This window comes from Sciurus carolinensis, chromosome 10, assembly GCF_902686445.1.
Source record: "Sciurus carolinensis chromosome 10, mSciCar1.2, whole genome shotgun sequence".
In the NCBI taxonomy this organism is placed as follows: Eukaryota; Metazoa; Chordata; class Mammalia; order Rodentia; family Sciuridae; genus Sciurus; species Sciurus carolinensis.
This window is the reverse complement of record NC_062222.1, coordinates 66,736,068-66,749,007: the sequence shown is the minus strand read 5'-3', so window position 1 is coordinate 66,749,007 and position 12,940 is coordinate 66,736,068. Positions and strand designations below refer to the sequence as shown.

The window sequence follows — 12,940 nt, the reverse complement described above, 5'->3', positions numbered from 1 at the left end:
GGGGCCGCCCTTGCTTTGTAGCATATCTGAGTTGTCTCCTGCTGGCATTTGTAATCAGAGTCCTAGTATTTGTCCCCACCTTTATTCTTGTTCTGCTGTAGACAGCTTTGAACACATCTTAAAGTATAAGCTATTTCAAATGTTGTCTTTAGCTCCAGGCCTGAGCTGTTATCTGTAAAATGGGGATAATGATAATTCTTATGCATAAGGCTGTTTTGAAGTTTAGTTTAATAGCTTTTTAATTCTCAGCATGTAGTAAACTCAGTATCATTTGTTGGTTTGCTGTAGTCGTTACTCTTAATGACCATTATGGGTCCAGCATGCCTATTTTTTTTTTTTTTGCGGTGCTGGGGATTGAACCCAGGGCCTTGTGCTTGCAAGCAGCATGCCTATTTATAACCAGTCAGGGAGCCCATGTTTCTGTCTGCTTAGTATGCTCTCTTTCCTTCCACATGCTTCAGTGACTTCAAGAACCCTTTTGAGAGTATTTCTTTCACAAAGTATTCTTTTACTCAAGTTTATAATGGTTTTCCTCTGTGTGCCAAAACATTTACTTCTTATAATATATTTTACTCTTTGAAAGTAAAATGTCTTCTAAAATTGCTTTTTTTTTTTTTTTTTTTGAGGAGGTGGGATACCAGGGATTGAACCAGGGGTGATTAACCACTGAGCCCTTTTTTATCTTTTTAACTTTGAAACAGGGACTCACTAAGTTACCTAGGGCCTCGCTAAGGTGCTGGAACTGACTTTTAACTTGTGATCCTCCTGCCTCAGCCTCCCAAATTGCTAGGATTATAGGTGTGTGCCACCATTGTTGGCTTGCATTTTTTTTTTTTTTTTAATCTTTCATAGTACTGGGGCTTGAACCCAGTGGTGCTATACCACTGAGCTACGTCCCTAGCCCTTTTAAATTTTATTTTGAGACAGGGTCTCTCTAAGTTGCTTCAGGTCTTGCCAAGTTACCCAGGCTGGCCTTGAACTTGTGATCCTTCTGCCTCAACCACTTCTGTCACTGGGATTGCAGGTGTGCACTATTGTGCCTGATTCATATTGCTTTTATGTTTATCTTACTCACCTTAATAGGTGGAAGACTTTCTGTGAACATATGCTAAACTTCTGACTTTCTTTGTATCTTGTAGAGCACCTAGTAAAGATCGTGTGCATCTATGAGTACCTCGTTAAACATTTATGCCAGCAGCAGTCATTAGCAGATACACCTTGGAGTTTTCATTGCCATCAGTTATATTCCGTTATGTCTTCTTTCTTAGTCCTGACCTTAGAAGAGAATCTTCTTGAAAAGAGAAAAAAGATGAAACTTGCCATAGATTTCCCTGAAGTATTAATTCTGTTTTCATGATTTTAAGGTAATCTTTGATGGGGAAGAAGCAGTTGATGCTGGTGGTGTTACAAAGGAGTTCTTCCTTTTGCTGTTAAAAGAACTTTTGAATCCAATCTATGGAATGTTTACCTACTATCAGGATTCAAATCTCTTGTGGTTTTCAGATACAGTAAGTTCATAATGTCATAAATGGATTGCATCAGACTTTTTTTTTGTTTATTATTTGTTTGCTTTTTGAAGTGCTAGGGATCAAACCCAGTATCTCCTGCATCAAACCCAGCTAGGCAAGTGCTCTACCACTGAGCCACATGCCCAGTGTAAATTAAATGACTTTTTTGTTGGCAGACCAATCTCCTGATTTCTAACTTTGCATAGGGAAGCATAGCAAAGAAATAATAATTTAAAAGAAATAAATTTTAAAGAAAAGAACTTAAAATATCTAATGTATCCAATCTTCATTTTGTATCTGTTACCTGGACATCATATTGCATTTTGTCAGCCATGAACCTCTTTGCCAATTCCAGTAAGTAAGATTCAGATCTTACTACCCATGAAGGGTAAAAGAAATATGGTGTGACAAAGAAGTTGGTTTTATGATGTTTGAAAAGTTAGTACTCAGATGTCTTAATAACATAAGTTAAATGTCTTATAATAATAGTGTGTGTATGGACATGCACACATAGATACACATACTTTATTTTTTAAAATTTAGTAGGAGAGTTAAGTTTTCAAAGGTGTTTCATTCATATAAGTTAGTTTTTGGTTTTTTTTTTTCTATCAGAGTTTTATCCCCAGATCTTCACTGTCCCAACAGGTAGTCAGTAGCCACATGTGGCTATTTAAATTTAAATTTAAATTTTATTTAATCAAACTTAAATAATAAAGATTCATTTGCTTTTGTACCAGCTACATGTCAAGTGCTTAGTAGACACATGTGGCAAGTGGCTACCATAAGAGGCAGCACAAATGTTTCCATCATTGCTGAGAGTTCTGTGTTCTCTTTATCACTAGAAGAGCCATAAATGCTTAACTTTGTCAGACTTTCATCTTTTGGGGATAGTGGAATTTTTGTCTAGGGTGTTTCTTTGCCTCAAAGGTTAATTAAATATGAATGTGACCTCTATTCCTTTATGCTAAAATTATTTTCAGGTAAATAGTAGAGTGTTTTGAGGGTTGCAAATTCTGCATTTCTTTTTAACACATTTATATACATTCTAAAAGTGTTTTGTAGAGCACAACTGGTTTCACTTGATTGGCATAACCTGTGGACTAGCTATCTACAACTCCACCGTGGTTGATCTCCATTTCCCATTGGCTCTTTACAAGAAATTACTGAACGTAAAACCTGGCTTGGAAGATTTAAAGGAACTGTCACCTACTGAAGGAAGGTACAAAGCTAAACGATATGCAGATGGGTGTAAGGAACTGATCTAGTTGCCTTTGACACCGAGTAAAGGCTGAAAATACCATATACATGAATTTGAGTTTATGGAGCCCTCATAGTCCATTGTTACGTTTTGGTTAAGCTGCAGCTGCACAGCTACTTTTTTTTTTTTTTTTTTTTTTTTTTTTTTGCGGTACTAGGGATAGAACTCAGGGCCTTGTGCTTGCAAGGCAAGCACTCTACCAGCTGAGCTATCTCCCCAGCCCTGCACAGCTACTTTCTGCAAGCATTGCCTGTGTCACCCTTAAGGACAGAGGGAAAAAAAGAAAAAGAGGTTATAGCTGCCCAGGAATATAAAATCTCTGCTTCCTTATCCTAAAACAAATTTTTGAAACCTGTCATGGTACAGACATAGCAGAGTATTGAAAAAGGAGAAGTTAAAAAATGTTTATTGGCATATAATTCACATACCATACAATTCGCCCGTTTAAAGTATATAATTCGGTGACTTTATTATATCCAGAGTTATATGACCATCCCACAGTCACTTTTAGAATATTTTCCTCACTCTCAAAACAAAGCAAAACCCTGATACTCCTTTGTCATCATCTATGATCGTCTTCATACTACAGCCCTAGGCAGCCACTAATCTACTTCCTGCCATTGTCAACTTGCCTGTGCTGACTGTTTTACATAATTGGAATCATACAGTGTGTGGTTCTGCATATACGTACACACACAGCATGATTTCAAGGTTTATCCATGTTGTAGCATGAGCCCTTATTTCATTTTTAATTTCCAAATAATATTCAGTCATACCTGTATACCACATTTATGTTTATACATCAGTTGATGGACATTTGGGTTCTTTCTATTTTGGTGCTATTATGAATAATACTGCATTGAACTTTTGTGTACAAGTTTTTGTGTAGACATAAGCTTTCATTACTATTGGTATATACTAGGAGTGGAATTGTTGATTCATAGTTCTATATTTTTAACCTTTTGAGAAATTATAAGACTGTTTTCCAAAGTAGCAGGGCCATGTTCTTATATCATTTTCTTTCTGGGTCGTAAATTCCCCTTTATTCTTGAGTTTCTCTACATTGACTTTTTGTTTTTTGGTGGGTACCAGGTTTTGATCTAGGGGTGCTTAGTCACTGAGCCACATCCCCAGTCCTTTTTTATATTTTATTTAGAGACAGGGTCTCCCTGAATTGTTTAGAGCCTCACTAAGTTGCTGAGGCTGGCTTTGAACTCACAGTCCTCTTGTCTCAGTCTCCAAAGCTGCTGGGATTGTAGACATGCACCACCACATCTGCCTCTGTGTTGATTTTTAGTTAACATAAGATCACTTAACATAAAAAGACAGCTTTAGCAGGAGGGAACATCATCTTTTTATGGAGAAAGGTACTGATTTTAAGGCGGAGCAAAAGGAAGGCAGTCTGTAAGGTAAAAATGAGATTGTTAACATCCTTGGTACAGAACACCAATACTGGGAAACCATCAAGGGCAGGTGGGGTTGGAACACTGAGAAAGAGAAAATTTAGAAGGAATTTAAAAAAGAGGAAAAAGACAGAGAAGAACCAGTAAGTGTTAAATTTTGATTACTAAAAGAAAGGGCCGGAGAGTGACAGAAGTGTGTGCTATTTGCTTTGCCAGATTGGCTGAGAATTATATATTTTAAGTAATGATTTTGGCTGGTTAACCTGGTAACAGATTTAAATTCCACACTAGGAATTTTCATTCTGGGCAACTCTTGACAGAAATTGTAAGAGTGAAGCTCACTAAAGAAGAAAGCGTGAATGAGGTCTAGTTTTAAGAATGTATTCCCTTGGGAGTTGGGATATGATTACTATTGATATAAACACACTCTTCTTTTAGGAGTACATTTTTTTTTTCCAGAGATGGTGGCACACTTCTGTAATGCCAGCAATTCAGGAGGCTAAGGCCGGAGGGTGGCAAGTTTGAGGCCAGACTGGACAACTTAGTGAGACCTTTTCTCAAAATAAAAAATAAAAGTTTGGGGATATAGCTTAGTGGTAAAATGCCCCTGGGTTCACACCTAGTACCACCACCAAAAAAAAGATATGTTCCTTCAGTGTTCATTAGTGTTTAGATAATGAAGTGTCTATGTATAGAGCATATTGCATTAATAAGCCATTAAGTGGTGCCAACCATAATGCCAAAAAACATAATCCTGCATGGTGAAATCCTCAAAGTCCAAAATTCTGAAAATTTCAGTCCTCAAAGATTGAAATGCTGAATGTTTAAATTCCAAAAACAACAATTACCATTGGCACCAAAAAAAAAAAAAAAAACAACAACCAAAAAAACAAAAACCATATAAGAGGGCTGGGTAGAAAGCTAGATTCTGGAGGCACGATTAGTGCATTTTCTTTCTCTCTCCTACTGGAGATTGAATCCAGGGCCTTGGGCGTGCTAAGTAAGCACTCTACCACTGAGCTTCATCCCCAGGCTTTAGTCCATTTTCAGTCATAAGTGGGATACTGGCATTGTATTAGGCACAGTGAATGCCTGGGAACCTGGTAAAGGTGTGTCTGTGAGGGTGTTTCCAGAGATTAGTGTGTGTCTGGGTGGATGACATAGATAAGATATGCTCTCAGTGTGGGTGGGCATCAGCCAAGCCAGCCATTGGTAGGGAGGGGGCCTGGAGAGAGGTACTGAGGGCCAGCTTGCCTGTCTGAGATGGGACAGTAGAAATCCAGGCTCACTGACCTCTGGACTCTAGGACTTACACCTGCAGCCCTGAGCTCTTTTCCTTTGTTTTTTTTCCTTCCACTATTTTAAGTTGTCAGCATCATTTTCTTCACAATTCTGTATGCTTATGTATATTTCATCTTTGCATAATTTCCAATACTGTATGTATAAATTGTGCAGAGGCTTTGAGAGTCTATTCATTTTATGCAATTTTTGCAAATTTGACTCCATGAAAATACATTATCACAATGTTGAAATTTTGTGTTAGCATTGTGCATATACATAAAAATGTTGAAATTTCCTCAATAAATGAAGAGATCCCCTTTTTGTTCATCTGCATTTGTAAGATTTCTCAAGGTCTTAGCTATTTGAGCAACTGTGTATGCAGGGATCATCCTTTGCAGCTTTTGATCCATCTCCTCAAAAGACTTAGGTTTTCTGTTACCATAGTTCAAATGACTGCAGCTATATAGCTGGATGCTCACAATTATCAACCATAGTTGGTTATCTGTTTATATATTTCATTTTTAGCTGTATATTTATGAATGTTTTGTTTTCTTATAACTGTAATACTTGTGCAAATGTTTTTAGTGTACCTGAGTGTGTGCTTGCAAAAATGTGAATATTATTGCCAATTTTTTTGTGTTAAGTATGCTGTTTTTGTTTCTCAGATCCCTTTTTAAAAGTGTAAATAAATATCTTTTAGGTCTGGGTCTTTGTTGCTCAGTGGTAGAGCAGTTGCCTAGCATGCATGAGGCTCTGTTTTTTATTCCCGGTATCACAATCAATAAATCAAATTGGCTTTTTAAAAGTATGTGTATAAATACCTTTCATTAATTTCTTTTCCCCTGCAGTGCTGAGGATCAAACCCAGGGATTTTGCACATGCTAGGCAAACAGGCTTAATACTGAGCCATACTCAGCCCTAAAATGTTTTTAATTATTTTTTCTAGAATTACATTTTTTGGGATTTTAGACTATAGGAATTTTAGACACTAGAGATTTTGATCTTTTAGGATTTCAGTGTTAGGGATTATGGTGTGTGGGATTATGACCCAAATCCACCATTAAGACTCCTAACTGGATGACATAACTTTGTGGCTTTTTTTTTTTTTTTTTTTTTAATGTTGTTTGGATTATTTACTAACACAAATGGGTGAAGGCAGTCATTAGAACCATTTAGTGCCACACCTTCATGTATATACTTCCAAACAATACCAGGGTTAAGAGAACACAATTATGTCATGTAAAAATCCATCTGAAAATTTTCATAAATTCAGTGTGTTTTGTCAGTAGGAAAGCAAATGATTCAAGTCTACTGCTCTAATCCTCTTCCATTCATAGTTACATGGTTTTCTGTCAGTCTGAACTTAATGTTCTTCCTAGAATTTTCCTTTTTAGTTTTTCATTGCAAACATTCAGGACATATGAGTGAGATTAAAAATACTATTGCAATGCCTGATTTGCCTCTTTTCCTTTTGTCATTCTATGATTAGGAGTCTTCAAGAGCTTTTAGATTACCCTGGTGAAGATGTTGAGGAAACTTTCTGCCTCAATTTTACGGTAAAAATTCCTATACTTAGCAATTGTGGCTTGGTATGGTGGTGCATGCCTGTAATACCAGTGACTCAGGAGGCTGATGCAGGAGATCATGAGTTCAAAGCCAACCTCAGCAACTTAGCAAGACCCTAGGCAACTTGAGATCTTGTCTTAAGATAAAAAAAATTTTTAGAAAGGCTGGAAATGTGGTTCAGTGGTTAAATGCCCCTGGGTTCAATCTTCCAGTAAACAAAAACCAAAAAACAATTATGTCTGTCTTTCATCATGCTTAAAAGTCAAATTAACATTAGTTCCCTCCAAATTAAACAACGTCAGATTTCTCTAAATTGAATTATTTTACTCACAGTATCTTGTGTTATAGGAGTTCAGTAAATATATTGGATAAAGGGTTAATCTGTGCATTTAGGAAAATTATAAAAGCAATAATTTTTTTACTTCAGACACAGACAAGGCTTTTCTTTTCTAAAGTTCATGCCATTTTCTTATTGATTACATTTATTGGCAACCCCATAACTTTGAAGTTGTTTTTTGAGGTGTTGATATTTTCTGACTTGTATTCTTACTCCTCTCCACTAAATTTTCTGTGATAATAGCCATTAAGTTACACTTGTTCCTAAGGTCTGTCTCGGTAATTTGGGTTCTAGAAAGGTAAAAGGTAAACAAAATTGAAGCATGTCTTTTTCTGCCTTAAATGTAGATCTGCCGAGAAAGCTACGGAGTAATTGAACAGAAGAAACTGATACCTGGGGGAGACAAAGTGACTGTGTGCAAGGATAACAGGTTAGTCCTGACCTCTGACTATAAACATGGCTGTTTTATTTTTTAGCAGTTTGACTTTTAATTAAAATTATGTTTTAATCCCTTTGCAGAAGAATTAAGGGTGATAGAACAAGAATTTGCAGATTATGGTGAACTTTTAATAGCAAAGCAGGCACTAGATCTGGATTTAGATAATGACTGTTTAGTTCTAGATCTTAACCTTATTGACTTTGAACCTGAGCAAGTCAAGCAATCTCTTTTCTCTTAGTTTTTTCATCTGTAAAATGAGAATTATAATAATTGTCCTGACTGTCTTATGGGATAGTTGTGAGAATAAAGTGAGATAGTTTACAGGAAAATATTTTGGAATGAATGAGTTCCCAGTATCTAGGCCAGAGTTTCTAGTATTTAGCAGAGTGCCTGACACAAAAATTTGTTGAAATAGTAAATAGCTTAAAAATTTGTGTACATAGAAGGAAAAATCAACTCAAACTGTTTTCTCCCATAATACTTTCACAACTTACTTTTGTGGTCCTAAAAGGCATGAGGTTTTTTACCCCTATCAGCAGGCAAGCAACTAATTCTGCATAAGGTACCAGCTTAGTGTCCTGTATTTCAATTGAATTCTGACACTTTCTATCTGGAGATATTGTTAGATCCAATAGGTTACGGGCTCAGTCCCCAAGGCAGCCTCAGTTCCCTACTTCAGATGCAGTCACAAGCTCCATGTAGTTTTACCTGTGCTTCTGACTGACTGCTTTGTAAGTCAGAGTTCAACAACCCAATTCTTGGGTTTGATGAATTTGTTCAAGTGGCTCATAGAACTCAGGGGAACAATTATGTTTACTGGTTTATTAGGAAGAATATTACAAAGGATGGTGATGCACAGGGTGAGGTATGGGAAAAAGGGAGCTTCCATGCCCTCTCTGTGTCACCTTCCAGTAAGTGCCACATTTTCAGCTATCTGGAAGCTTTCTGAACCTTGTCCTTTTAGATTTTTATGGAGATTCTTCACATATCTAATACTAATAGACTGAGCAAGGCCTATCTGTTCAGATTCTTCTTGACCTCTCTGCAGCATTCCATCCTCCCAGTGAGGAACAGAACCCCTTATGACATAGTGATATTAACATTTACTATCAGACAAGGTGGATCAAAGAAAAGCAGCAAAGATTTGAACTTCTTTGACCTGCCTTGGGGAACCAGAATTTGTGAATAAAACCCCAAAAAATGCATTTATGTATTTATCATATCACAAAGTGTTTACTTATTACTGTTATTTTACTACTGGAGAATGTATAATATAGGTTTTAAATTAAGTTATTTTCTGCCTCATGAAAATTCAGGATTGATACTTTCAGCATGATTCACAGTCTGAGTTATCTCTTTAGAGAAGCTAAGATAACTCAATTTTGTTAACTTTTGTATTAAACCAGCTATCTGCATACATATTAATTAATTCACTTTATAAACACTTAAGAGCCTGTCATATGCAGGCATGATCCTCAATATTGGAGATGAGTAACTTTTGTCCTTGAGAATCTCAAGATGAGGTGGGAAGGGTACATGTACATGAATGTATATGGTAGATTTTGATATGCATGATAGGAATGATAGGCCAAGTGCCATGGAACTAGGATGAGAGGCTTTAATACTTTTATTCAATGTTGAGGGATGCAAGTATGAGGAAAAATTTTAGGCAAAGGGAATAATATGAATCAAGACTCTCAAGGTTGATACATGATAAAGATTGTTCACTTCTTGTGGTGTGTGAGCTAAGACTTGGATGGTGGATGGTTGTGATATTGTCAGAGTGGAGGTTATCAAGGGGTTGGATGGGATTGGATTGAGATGTGGTTGATACTAGTTTTAGAAAGATAACTTTAGTGGCCATATGGACATAGAAAAATAACTTTGGCTATATGGAGACAGACTATGTGCATGGAGGCCCATCAGGAGGCTGTTGAGGTAGTTCAGGTGTAGAATTCACATAGTAGAAATATGAAGTTGGTCATATAATCAACAGGCAAGATCTGATTACACATGGATGATACAAATGAGGCATGTATTGATAACGATGCTGAGGTTTCTAATTTGGACAACTTACTTATAGGAAACAGACTACAAAGCAGGTTTGGGGGCGGGTTTCATTTTGAATATGCTGCTTTTGGCATATCTGCTTGATACCAAGGTAATTATATTTAAAGCTGAAAGTATACATGTATTTTAAGAAAGACGTTTTATATGATTGTTTTGTTTAGTTAGTTATACCTAAAGTAAGTCTTGTCTTGTCTCAGATTTTGCAATAAAAAAATCCTTATTTGATAAGAATTTCTTAGAGCTAAAAGCAGTTTCCTTCATGTATGTAACATCGGTAGTTTTTTAAACAGCATTTATTTTTAGGTCTTTATTTTCTTAATAAGAACAAGTCCATTATCCCATCCAGTCTGAAAACATTTTTTTAGAATTAGGAAATATATAGCAGATTTATAAAATGGCTATGTTGGTTTAGATTATTTCTTTTCCTAATTTTGATGATTGCATTATAACATAGGTACCAGATACATATGTAGGTACGTATAGTCATGTGCCGCATAATGACATTTAGTTCAGTGAGTGATTGCATATACTGTGGTGATTCCATAAAATTTTAATGGAGCTGACAGATTTCTATCATCTAGTGATATCACAGCCATCATAATGTCGTAGTATAGCACATTACTCACATGTTTGTGGAGATGTGGTGTAAAGAAGCCTGCAGTGCTGCTGCCAGCCATGTACAATTACATATGAAACATGAGAAACAAGTATGTTAAACTGGTTTGTATATTACTATACTTTTTAATCATTATTTTAGACTGTGTTCCTACCTATATATATAAAACTTACTGTAAAAGAGTACGCCATGTTACACTTGAAGCAGTCTCAAGCATTTTACGTTTACCATGTTGCTTGTTTGCATCAAGAGACCACATCAAGTAACTGTCTTGGCTTGTGTGAGAATACGCTATTATGTTCACTCAACAATGAGCCCACTTGGTGCATTATGTTGTGCATATCCCTGTCATTAAGCAGATTGTGGCCTACAGCCTTCAGTCTTGCAAAAGATGTCTTAGCTTTTGCATCAGGTTTTAGAAAAGCTAATGTGTATATCATTTTCTAGATGCTAACAGTGGTATACACAGGCAGTCTGAAGAAGGGAGCAATGAGAATGTCTTTGTACTCTCCTGAATCGTGTGCTTCAGCATACTGGGTGGGGAAAAGAGTGAACTAGTACAGGCATAGGCAGCTTGTGACATAGTCTGTAGTCAAGGTTGTTGGGTCTTAGAAGTCCTGTTTGTATCTTTATCAATTAATTTCTCTTAGCCTACTTTTTGTCTCTGTCATTTTTGCTGTGTTTTGTCTTTCTGAGTTTTTCTTCTTTGTATCTGCTTCTCTCTCTGTTCCTGTCACTCTCACTGTCTCTCTCCTTATTCAACAGACATTTCTTTGAATCAACAGTTGAATTGACTCAACATTTGGAAGACAAACTGTGCAGGAATATTGAAATATAACAGTTTATTTAGGGTGATAATCTCGTCTCATGGAACCATAAGTGGAACATGAAGACTAAATTGAGTGGTCGAATCTGAAGGCATTCAGAGAAATCAACTTGAACATATGCATCTAAGAGAACAGATTGGGGATAGAGCTAGGTTTAGAAGCCTACTGAGATTTGAATGGTAGAAAGTAGTGGAATGGACATAAGAATGAAAGCTCTGTAAAGGGGTGCATGAATCTGGGTTGCTACTTCAGGCAGAGAACAGTAAGTGGAAGATGGGTATTGGTTAGGGACATACTGGCAAAAGCTTCATTTGAACAAATGACATTGGCTTGCCTACAGGATTAGATTACAGAAGACTTTGGAAATTAAAGAAGTGAGACTTCATTCAGCAGATAATAAGAAATCACCCGTTGTTTGTGAAGCAAAGGTGTTATGATAGAAGTGGGTCCATGGCTCTTTGCCTCATTCTCCACTGTTGTGGACATTGCTCAACTCTGTTTTCACTGATTCTGAGAATCAAAAAAATTTTCTTTTTTCAGTGCTGGGAATTGAACCCACATGCTAGGCAAGTTGTTTTGTTTAAAATCAATGGAACGCCTAGCATGTGTTTGTTTAAAAGGCATGCAGATTTTTTTCTGTTGCTTTTCAGTTGTTTGCCTTTCTTTGACTTCACTACTGCTCTTACAGAACATCTATGATAAAGATGTTCTGATAAGACATAGATTCTTTTAAAGATAATACATAAATAATACATATTTTCTTTTAAAAATAATACATAAATCAAGAAGGGTACTTGTAAGGTAATGGAAGGAAAAATAAGCTGTTTAACCTCCTGTTCTCTCACAACACAGATTACTTCTGTGACCCCAAAAGGTGTGGAATTTTTGTCCTTTTAGTAAGCATGCAATGAGTTCTACAGCAGATTCCAGCTGGACATTCTCTAATCTAATTCAGTTCAGATCCCACAGGTCAGAGGCAGCCTGGTCAGATGCTAGTTACAAGCCCTAGGTTTTTTTACCTGTGCTCAATTAATTTACTTGAGCTTATCATAGAACTCGGGGAAACACATACTTACGTTTATTGGCTTATTATAAAGGATGTTAGAAGGGATATAAATTAAGAGAAGCATAGGATGAGGTATGAGAGAGAGTGTGGAGCTTCTGTGTGTTCAGCTGTCCAGAAGTTCTCTGAACCCTGTCCTTCTGGGTTTTGATGGAGATTTCATTTTATAGGCATGGTCAACCATGTAGAAATGTGATTACATACAAAGGGTATGATTTAACGACCGAGTAGGGAAATCCAGAAAGGCCTGTCTTCTTGCCTGAGCGATATTCCCTCCTCCCAGGTATGGGGCAAGACCCGTTCTTGAAAAAGGGTCTTATGATCTATCAAATAAATCAGAGAATTTGTTTTCATTTTTGTTTTGGAGGCAGGGTCTCCCCATGTTGTCTCAACTCTTGAACTCAAGTGATCCTCCCACCTTAGCCTCTCGAGCACACAAACTGTAAGTTTGCCCCACGATGGCCTGCCGGAGAATTTTTTTATGGCCAGCTTTCAAGACGGGAAAATCAGAGTGTTTTTTTTAGTTTCTATGAACCTGCCTTCGGGAATAGAAATAATTTCTTATGTGTAAA

At 36.7% G+C, this 12,940-nt stretch overlaps 1 protein-coding gene across 5 annotated transcripts in view; it reads left to right on the top strand.

Moving 5' to 3' along the window:
* The window catches only part of Herc3 (HECT and RLD domain containing E3 ubiquitin protein ligase 3), a 116,050-nt gene that overhangs the window by 80,291 nt on the left and 22,819 nt on the right, over positions 1–12,940 (top strand). For 4 of the 5 annotated variants that reach the window (XM_047565678.1, XM_047565680.1, XM_047565679.1 and 1 more), the window contains 4 exons: positions 1,365–1,508; positions 2,561–2,727; positions 6,940–7,006; positions 7,701–7,783. In XM_047565678.1, coding sequence (XP_047421634.1) covers positions 1,365–1,508; positions 2,561–2,727; positions 6,940–7,006; positions 7,701–7,783 — 461 coding nt within the window. The remainder of the gene's footprint in view (positions 1–1,364; positions 1,509–2,560; positions 2,728–6,939; positions 7,007–7,700; positions 7,784–12,940) is intronic. The other variant, XR_007110427.1, reaches the window with a different exon arrangement.